Source organism: Poecilia reticulata, chromosome 6, assembly GCF_904066995.2.
Source record: "Poecilia reticulata chromosome 6, P_reticulata-male-v2, whole genome shotgun sequence".
Lineage (NCBI taxonomy): Eukaryota > Metazoa > Chordata > Actinopteri > Cyprinodontiformes > Poeciliidae > Poecilia > Poecilia reticulata.
The window spans coordinates 7426030-7435847 of record NC_088835.1 but is presented as its reverse complement, the minus strand read 5'-3'; the positions used below and the strand labels follow the sequence as shown (position 1 = coordinate 7435847).

Genomic DNA, 9818 nt, shown 5'->3' with positions numbered 1-9818 from the left:
TAATAATAATAATAATAATAATAATAATAATAATAATAATACACCGCCTATTTTTGAATTAGTCTTAATTTCTGCTTTCTTTTTTTCTTCTTTTTTCCTCATATGTATAGTATGGATATATATGTTGTGTACATAGAACGTCTTGCCAGTGGGGGCGCTCTCGTGCCACTGTGGGTCTAACCGGAAGAACGGGTTTTCTGGTTCTGGGCATGCACAGCTCAGAATAAACGCGCTCTTGCCGCAGTAACGTTATAACTAACAACTCACTTCCTCTGTGATCCACAGTGAGTAAAGTGAGTAAGAGGCAACTCTTATAAGCCCATAAAAAACTGGTTTAAAATGTTCTGTAAATATATTTAGAGCAGTTTTATAATATTTTGTGTAACTTATATGTGTCATTTGGATAATTTTATACTAAGCTTTGATCTGTGTCGGTGCTTGATTTGTGTTGTGATTTTGGATTTTTGTATTTGGGCACTATTGCCATATCGGTATTCGGGTAATGTTTGTTGTAGTATTTTTTTCCCTCATAATTTATTTATTATTTATTTATTTTGCGATAAGCTTAATCTCTTTTATAACCGCTGTGACGGTTGTAACTGCCAGACGTTGGTATTTACTGTTTGTAGATGGAAAGTTTTCCTCAGTTTGGTTATGTTGACTTAACATGACCAGATTTTCTTCATTAAAAAAAAAAAAGTTATTTTATTTGTGCACGTTTATTTTTCTTTCTTTGTAAGAAGTCCAGATATTGTTGACTGAATTTGAATTGTATTATAATTGTATTTTTTTCTTTTCATTAATTGAAAATGTATGGTTAACATGTTATTTTATTTGTGCATTTTATTTCTTTGCAAAGACTCCTGAATTTGAAATACATTGTAACTGTATTTTTTTTTTTTTTTTTTTTAATTGATTTGAAAATGTGCGTCAGAATAAACGAACTCTTGCCGGAGTAACATTATATAACAACTCGCTTCCTCTGATTCACCGATATTGGTTACACAGGATTGTTCTGCCTGTGTGCCACTTGTCAGAACACTGGTAAAAGTTTCACAAAAACAAGTCTGAGTGATGGATCTCTGGGGGAAGACTTTTGAATATGCAGTACCCAACAGTGTCAAACCTGATCCGTTTGTAAAATATAAGTTAGTCTGGATGGAGAGAGAAACATTCAGTCACTCAGTCTAATTTCTCATGTTTCAGTAAGTTGCTGTGTTTCGTCTCGTGGTTTGGTTTTTCATGCATTTTCAAAGTTGTAGCTATGTAGCCTGCATATACTACTGCATAATTTTCAACGCCGAAAATTTGGTTAAACTAGTAATATTCCTTCAAAAGGAATTTTAAAAGTGGGCCCCAACAAAATAAATGACGCACATACATGTTTCACGGTAAAATTATCACTACTCAACCAAAGTTGTGCAACTCCGGAATAGTTGTGCTAAATGTCGGCCATCTGAACCCTCTGACCCGGCAGTAAACATGACGGCAGCGTGACGTGTTAGCACCACCAGAAGTAGCAGCCTCCCTGAATGCCAAGGTATATGTTTATTTTAGCTGCAACTACGAGTACTATAACCAATTTGCTTGTTAATATATTTAATTAGCATTATGTGCAGGTTATAGAAAATCAGCATAGCACCGCAAACCTCAGAGAGACAGCTGCTAACAAGCTTATCATGCTAGGGTGGTTAGCTCGAAGCTAGTCGCTAGCTACAAGTGACAATCTGAAAATTAAGTATCCCGGCGTTTAACCTCTAATTTAATTCTCTTTTAGACGAGAACGTGTTTGGAAAGCAGTTGTGGATTGGTGTTATGAGTTTGATGTATATCTATTGAAATGTCCAGTCACAAATTAATGTTAGTTTGTTCTAATTCAGTATTATGAGAGGGAAAATCAAAAATGTAGACATCACAATTCACAAGTTTAAAAACAAGAATAATATAGGTTCAGTTGAAAATTATATACAAACATTCTTCAGTTCAAAAGTAGATTACTCTATCTTAATCCATCACTTGATGATTTTGTTTTCAAGTATCCACTAACAGTTTTCAGATGGTTTATTTCGACTCCTGGATTGACTCCCATGTATAATAATGCCATTGTTTTTACATCTAACTTCTTATGTAATTGCAGCGTTGCCATGGACGACCTGACCGCAGCCCTCTCATGCAGCTTCGCTGTGTCCAAGGAGCCAAACAGCACAGCCGCTCCTCACCCTCGACTGGCTCAGTACAAGAGCAAGTACAGCGTTCTGGAGCAGAGCGAGCGGCGACGGCGTTTTCTTGACCTGCAGAAAACGTAAAACCAACCACATGTTGCCTATGTTCATGCTTGATGACACATTGAAACCGTATTCAGTTCCGGGCAGAAGTTTATTAAATGCATTCTTGGTGGAATGCGAATAAACTATTTGAAAATTTATCACATTATAGCCAAATTATTTGGGGATAACATGGAGCTGTTGGCAGGCATCAGTTCATACCCAGTCATGTATTAATGTACCATTATTTGCATTAGTAAAATCATTTTTATGTGCTGGTTAGGGCACCAAAAATGGCTGCCGCTCAGGGGCCTCACATTACTTGTAAATCTGGCCCTGTAAATCCTTTTTTTTCTTCTTCTTCTTTTTGAAATCTCAGGAAAAGATTAAACTATGTCAATCACGCACGACGCCTGGCTGATGGGGACTGGACGGGGCCAGACAGCGACGGGGCGGACGACATGGACAAACAGGAGGACGGGGACCGGCAACAGGAAGAGGAAGAGGAGGGGATGGAGGTAGAGAGGAGGAAGCTGCCCAAGCATTATGCAAACCAGGTCAGCGGCGAAGCCTTTTGGCAACCAAAACGTGCAACACCAATGTCCAGCAGAGGGCAGCGGAGTTCCACCGCTACTGTTCTGCTGGTTCATCTTGGTGTTTTCTAAAAGTGAATTCTCATGGATGCCACGCGAAGATAACCAGGTGTCTGATTCCCGTTTAGCTCATGCTGTCAGAGTGGCTGGTGGACGTCCCGCCAGATCTGGACACCGACTGGCTGATGGTGGTCTGTCCTGTGGGGAAAAGATCTCTAATTGTTGCCTCCAAGGTAAGCCACCCTTACATTGCAGAATGTTAGGAAGCTGTTATCTTTGTGTTTGTTATTTACACTTAGGAATATGTTAATACTACCTTTTGTTTAGTTTTTTTCCCCCTTGGTGGAATGTCTCAAATAAATCCATCAATTCAAATAAAGAAGCCGAGTTTGCTGACAGGATAAAGATGATGCCAGGAGACGTTTCTTACTGGATTTTCCATTTGCTGTAATTGAAACTTCCTGGTACTGGGAGGAATGTTGAACTTTTGAATGATTTTCTTTTTCATTTATATATTGTTATTCATATTCGTATCACGATGGCAGCATGCCAGTGGGACGCTATAGATCAGGCGCCTGCAACCTTTATAATCCAAAGAGCCATTTTGAACAAGTTTAAGAGCCACAAATATTACCTGACCTTTTGGGGAAAATATCTTAGAATTTTTTTTATCAATATCTACAGCAGGAAATCTGTTATTTTTAAAGAGCAACTGTTTACAGTTAATTATTTATTAATATTTACAATACATTTTTGAAGAATTTTGAATGAGTTAGAAAAACAGAAAGTGTCATTAAAGTATTTTTGAGTTTGTATTATATAGCTATATTTGTGATTTCTTTTTATTAAAGACAAAGATAAATTTTCAAAAAGATGATGGTTACTTATTCTTATGAAATGTTTATTTGTGCAGTTGCCAATCTAATAACAATAGATCTAAATAAAAAGGACTGCGACTTTCAGTGTTATTCTGTTCTAGACATTAAATTACTCCCAATTATTCCCTGAGAACTGAAAAATAGCTAAGATCATCTTGTTAAACATTTTTCTTCAAGATGCTTGGAAGCAAATTCAAAATCCAAATTTCTCTCTAAGCAGGGAGAAAGTTGCAAATGCCCGTCAGTAATTATAATTATTCCACATATAATGCTTGTAATCTAATAGGATTATTCCTAATGAATGCAAAAATGTAAATAAACATTCAGATGCCTGAAAGAATCTCGACTTCACTGTAAAAGCGAATGGTTTATGTGTGGAAGGCTTTTTTATTTTTTTTTCCACTTTCACACAGAAACTTTCTCGTTGCGTCTCGCCCTGTGATGTTATCACAGCAGGCTGGTTCCTCATTCGTTATCTCAAAGCCTAACCTCGGTGACGTCTAATCTGTAAAAACGGCTCCGCATCAAAAAGTCCCGATCGTTCGCCGTGTCGGACAGAACCCATGGAGCCTCAGGAATCTGACTAACCCTGACCCATCCGGCGGTGAGGAGTCTCTGTGGTTTCTTAAGTTTTCAGTTCACAGCAAGATGCTTGCAGGCTTCCCTAATGCTTTTGGAACAATCGCATCACTCTCGTCAAGAATGACAAGTTATTTACTGATCTTCTGTCAGTTTTGACCAAAAAAAAAAAAGCATACTTCTTCTTTTTTTTTTTTTTTTTCTCAGCTGATGGTAAGTTGGTAGACAAAGCAGAAAAGTTTGACCACATAGAGGATGTGAAAGGGTTTGATGCATCAGGAGTGTGCAGGGTACTTGTTGCTGTGTGAAAGTTTTAAAGCTTAGTAAGCAGGTCGGTGTCATTAAGTGGCGTTTTAATTACCACAACACATTTGTCGTGATGCGTTTCCCAAAGAGCCCCTTGCTTTTCATCCGTTCCTCTCTTCAACTGGACAAGTATCAGACATTTTCCCATTTTAGGATGTTTAAAACACAAACAACAGAGGACTTTCTGTGACACAATGTAGCATACAATGGTTACAGTCATGTTTTTCTAAGAAAGTAAAGTCTGAACACTGTAGTATACATTTCTATTTAGTTCCCTTTACCCCTTAAATAACTGTCTGCCTTCAGTTGGAGCCTAATAAATAAATGTCAGTATGAACTCAGCTGGTTTGTGAAGGCTTTAGAAGTTTGCTTAAGAATGTCTGTGAACAGCATGAGGAACAAAGAACCCAGCAAGGAGGACAAACACAAAGATAAACAGTCCTCAAAAATATTCGTGTCGCCTCTCGATTCAAAAACCGGATAGTGGAAGTGGATTAGTTAATGAGAAATATCAGCACTGCTGTCTGAACGCCTTTCTGAATAAAACATGGCAACAAACCAATCACACAACGCTTCGCTACAGTTCTATACAAAGTAGATCCGGCCTGGTGTCTCGCTTCTCTGCGGACAAAATGATAGAAGCACATGGTGACGTTGGATGAAAACTTGTATGAAGCGTAAACGGTCTTGAGGTTGTGGGTGGAGGTTCGCCTTCCTAAACATTTAGCCAGGGCTACAATGCCACGGTGTAGCTTTCCATTGCCCATGCTTGGTTTTTTCCTAAGTTGGAGGCAGTATTGGCAACACTGATACCAATTTCCTCTTGACGCTTGTTCAAATGTCAATTTAGTTTGTCTGTAAATATACACAGAGGGCAATCAGACGGTTTCATCAGCAGCAGATAGTTTCCTGCCTTCCTGTGTTTACACACAGGTGGACATAAGTTAAAGAGCAATGTCCATCCATCCATTTTCTTTACACCCTTGTCCCTCAGTGGGGTCGGGAGGGTTGCTGGTGCCTATCTCCAGCTAACGTTCCGGGCGAGAGGGGGGGTCACCCTGGACAGGTCGCCAGTCTGTCACAGGGCTAAAGAGCAATGTGTAAAAGTGAATATGTGCGAACCAAGGTTCAATATCCTGTAGCTCTGTAAACTCTTTGACTCTTGCATTGGCAGAAGTGTTGAGACCAGCGCAGGAACGGTAACATTTCTCTCTTCTCTGGGTGGTGTGTGTGTCTTAAAGGGTTCCACCGCTGCGTACACTAAAAGCGGCTATTGTGTGAGCCGCTTCCCCTCCCTGCTCCCCGGTGGGAACAGACACAACTCTGCCATGGGAAAAGGTGAGCGGGTCTGTTGTTTACCGTAGAAAGAGGGGCTACTCTGATAGGCCACTCACATTTTTTATATATATAAAAACTCTGTACCTCAAGTTTTATTGTGACAGTCGCAGAGGAATACTTCACCTCTACCTTCAGCCAAAGATGGAGTATTGATTTACACCAAAGTCCAAAGTCACTAAGTTTTGACTCAAAGGTCATAATTCTTCCCCAATTAAAAACACAACATTTCTGTGGATTCTTTTCCTTTTATGTGCTCCACAAAAAATTGATTTAAACAGTAAAGAAACAACAATTGATTTTTATAGGTTTGGAAATGAATGGTGTTTGGAAGATGTAAAGCTTCCTAACTTTTTTAGGGTTTTTTAGGGTTTATTTTTCTTGAACGTTCTTCAAAAACCTTTTCTAGCGTTATCCATCCATCCATCCATCCATTTTCTTACACCCTTGTGTAGTTAAGGTCATACCTCAAACAAAAGTGAAAAATAATGTTTGAGGTCAATTTAAGCAGAAAACGAACTTCTCCAATCAGAAGGGAGTGGTGTTTTAGTTTCATTTGCTTTTTTCTTTTTGTACCTGTTTTATTCTAAACCGAGTAGAAAATCTAATTCTATATCATTACAAAAAGTCCTTCAGCTGTCGAAACAGAAAATTATAAGACAATTTTGCTAACGTCAGGTTGTATCCATTGCTAAAGGCCGGAGCCTCCCATAGCTGCAGCCCCAGGCACCTGTGTACACATGTCTTATGATGTTTATTTATTTTTGGTTCTTTTGGCTGCACTGAAATGTCAATTTTCTCCCTTGGGGGGCCTAAGAAATGTATCTTTCTTCTTCTAAGAGTTTTAGGATTGGCAATATGTTTTTCATTGAATGTTCGCTGGTCTCTTTCCTATGTAGACTACACCATCTTGGACTGCATTTACAGCGAGGTGGACAGAACGTACTACATCCTGGATGTCATGTGTTGGAGAGGACACCCGGTCTACGACTGCCCAGTAAGCAGTCCAGGACGGCTCGTCCAGCCCTTCTAATGTGGCCACGTTGTTCATTTTTATTGACTTGGAATGTGAAAGAAAACTTCCAAGTTTCTCTTGTTCCTGTTTTCTCACCGACAGACTGAGTTTCGCTTCTACTGGCTCCAGTCTAAGGTCCAGGAGACGGACGGCCTGTCGGAGATCGCCAAACGCAACCCTGTGGGTATCTGCACCCAGACGAACTCTCTCCTCTTGTCAAATTGTTTATTTCAAGTTTAACAAGCTCCAGACTGAAGACGATTAGACTTGTTTTAAGTTCAGTTCACACGATTAAACTGAATTATTTCATGTTTGTAGCTCATTAAGCAAATTATCTGAGCTAAGTTCCAATAGAAGTTAGTTCTCCCAAATGTATCCGTTTAATTGTGAAATCTCTCATAATGTTTTTCTCTCATGTGAGTGTTAAGTCATTATGTAGCCGTTGGAACCAGGAACATGCCGGCTTTTATTTGCATCTGCTGTTCAGGCTCATACACTGGAGTTCAACTCTCAAAATAGCTGCTCTCATTCACACATGCTTCCGTTTTAGTTGTCAGTAAGCTAAATTATCAAGAAAACTGCAGAAAAAAAGTTGCCCGGTATCTCTTTATCTCTACATGTATTCATTTCTGAAAGTGTTCCGATCAGCTAAAATCATTATTCTGTTTGAACAGGTCAGCTACCAAAATCTTCACTCGCATATTTGGGCTAAATTTAATAAAAATTTAAAGCGTGATGCTACAGTTTCATTCATTTTGAGCCTGCAAACCCACAATATGTCATCGACATAATGTCTGTTATGTCTATGAGGCCATAGACAAAATTATTATCATTATCATCCGTCTCGAGTCACAGAGTGTAATGAAGGTGTCTGAGTGTGACTCAAACTTTTGCCTGACAGTTAAGACCAGCGAGGAAAAAAAACAGTCCCTCCATGGCTTCTCAAAGACGCTTTACATGAAATCAGTCATTTCCATTCACACACTGATGATGGTGAGCTACTGAACTGTAGCCACAGCTGCACAGTCTGACTGATTTCAAGATTAAAATAAACGATCATATTTTAAGGTCTTGCTTTCAGATGCATAAGTTGAAGACGTTTTAAGGACACCCTGGTTGATGTGTCATCATTCTTCTGTGTTGAAGACGGAAACGTCTTTCAGTAGGGTAAATTTAACCCTTGTGTGTGTGACGTAGAGGACTGAGGCAAACGTAGAGGACTGAGGCAAATGATACAAGTTTTACGTGTGTGGAGTCGGTTGGACCCCATTTCTAGACACAAGGGTTAATCACAAGTGACATTAATTTACTGTGATGCCTTCAGTTATAGAGACCAGGGAAACTAAGGCATGCCATTAAAATCAATTGAATATTAATTGAATATTTTTTTGTTGTCAAGCCCAATAGGAGCTAAATAATCATGAGGGTTTAACAAAGAAAACTCATTTGGAGCTAAAACGACGATGCTCAGGTTTTGTTTTCTCTGCTCCAACAGTTCCGGTTCGTGAGTCTCCAAAGCACCGACTGCAGAGCCGAGTCCATTCAGAAAGCACTGGCAGCCGAGTACAGCTTCGGTGTAAGTCGTTCATCTCCAACATCGGTCTTCGTGTGGGGTGTAATGCGTAATAAAAAGTCAATTTCACTGGTAGTATTGTTTTATTTTTGCCTCTGCAGGTGGACGGACTTCTCTTCTACCATCGGCAGACCCACTACACCCCCGGCAGCACCCCTCTGGTTGGCTGGCTTCGCCCCTACATGGTGACAGACATCCTGGGTATGGAGGTTCCTGTTGGACCCCTCACTGCCAAGCCGGAGTACGCCGGCCAGCAGCTGCAGCAGATCCTGGAACACAAACAAGCATCCGTTGAGGTCCGCCCCGCCAACAGAAGCGGCGGCTATGAGTTGGAGTACCTGTCCACTCCGAGCACGGACAGCAAGGAAGCCTTGAACTTCCTGAATCAGAAGCCAATAAAGGAGGCGAACATGGAAATGTGAGGGAGTGGAAAAGCGACCCGAGTGGAAAACCGACGCGTAGGTTTTCTACGTGTCAGCAGCACACGAGAAGCTCTTTAGAAAACTCTGCTCAAGGACCAATCACAACGCGTGGCTAATTTTAATCCGGCACATCTCTGGATGCCCTCAGAGTGCAGATTAGCGGTGCCATGCTACACGTTGACCTTCAAACCATCAAAACACAACTAGGAACAGACGACGGAGACACAAAAACGACAACCTCTGTTTGGCCAAGTAATTTCTTTCTGCTCTGTGCGTTCTCATTGTGGATACAGCCTGCATGAAACATCTCATCTTTACCGTTTGTGGGTTTGCAGGTTTTCTGCAGCTGCTGTTCATGCCTACTCAGCAGAATACAGCAGCTTCAGCAGGTCATTAGTTCAGCGCCAGTAGAGCATGCTGAGCTGTCGGTGGATGGTGAAGAGTCACCGACGACATCCTGTCAGTGGCTGATTAGCATCTGTGATGGATTTTTATAGTAGAATGGTAAAGTTAAAATGTTTTAAAGTGCACATTTCAAAATAAATGCCTTTTTATTGACAGTTTTTATCATGTTTCCACACATTGCTCTGAAGTTTTATTTTGCTTTTAAAGTTTCTTCTTGTATTTTGTAAATGTGGCAGTATTTTATTGATATTCAGACCATTCAGATATTTAAAGATTTAAATACTGGAAGCTAATTCATCATTAATAAATGTTTTATTATTGCCGTGGCTCATTCAGATTTAACAACCTGAGGAGTTTTATGATTTTATCTGATCATATTTTATAACACTGTGCAGATAGATGGAGTGCAATAGTTTACTGAATCACATTTCTGCACAGTGGAGATGGT

At 40.0% G+C, this 9818-nt stretch overlaps 1 protein-coding gene and 1 long non-coding RNA gene across 6 annotated transcripts in view; one reads left to right on the top strand and one right to left on the bottom strand.

Moving 5' to 3' along the window:
* Nucleotides 1-183: 183 nt before the first annotated feature.
* Nucleotides 184-9525, top strand: snupn (snurportin 1). 4 transcript variants are annotated; one of them, XR_014087810.1, is made up of 10 exons: nt 1355-1540; nt 2138-2302; nt 2644-2821; nt 2986-3090; nt 5862-5958; nt 6855-6952; nt 7073-7150; nt 8466-8546; nt 8645-9217; nt 9301-9525. XR_014087810.1 is itself a non-coding variant. In XM_008411191.3 (9 exons), exons 2-9 carry the CDS (start codon nt 2145-2147, stop codon nt 8963-8965), a joined length of 1116 nt encoding a protein of 371 aa, XP_008409413.2. In that variant the 5' UTR covers nt 184-293; nt 2138-2144; the 3' UTR covers nt 8966-9525. The 4 variants fall into 4 exon arrangements, 3 of the variants coding, with proteins under 3 accessions (XP_008409413.2, XP_081463929.1, XP_008409412.2); XM_008411191.3 differs by lacking the exon at nt 1355-1540 and adding an exon at nt 184-293 and having other exon boundaries at nt 8645-9525; XM_081607803.1 differs by lacking the exon at nt 1355-1540 and adding an exon at nt 260-284 and having other exon boundaries at nt 8645-9525.
* Nucleotides 8608-9818, bottom strand: part of LOC103465953 (uncharacterized) — a 44112-nt gene continuing 42901 nt past the window's right edge. For both annotated transcript variants that reach the window (XR_001776690.2, XR_533888.3), the window contains one exon: nt 8608-8812. This is a non-coding gene — a long non-coding RNA (uncharacterized LOC103465953). The remainder of the gene's footprint in view (nt 8813-9818) is intronic.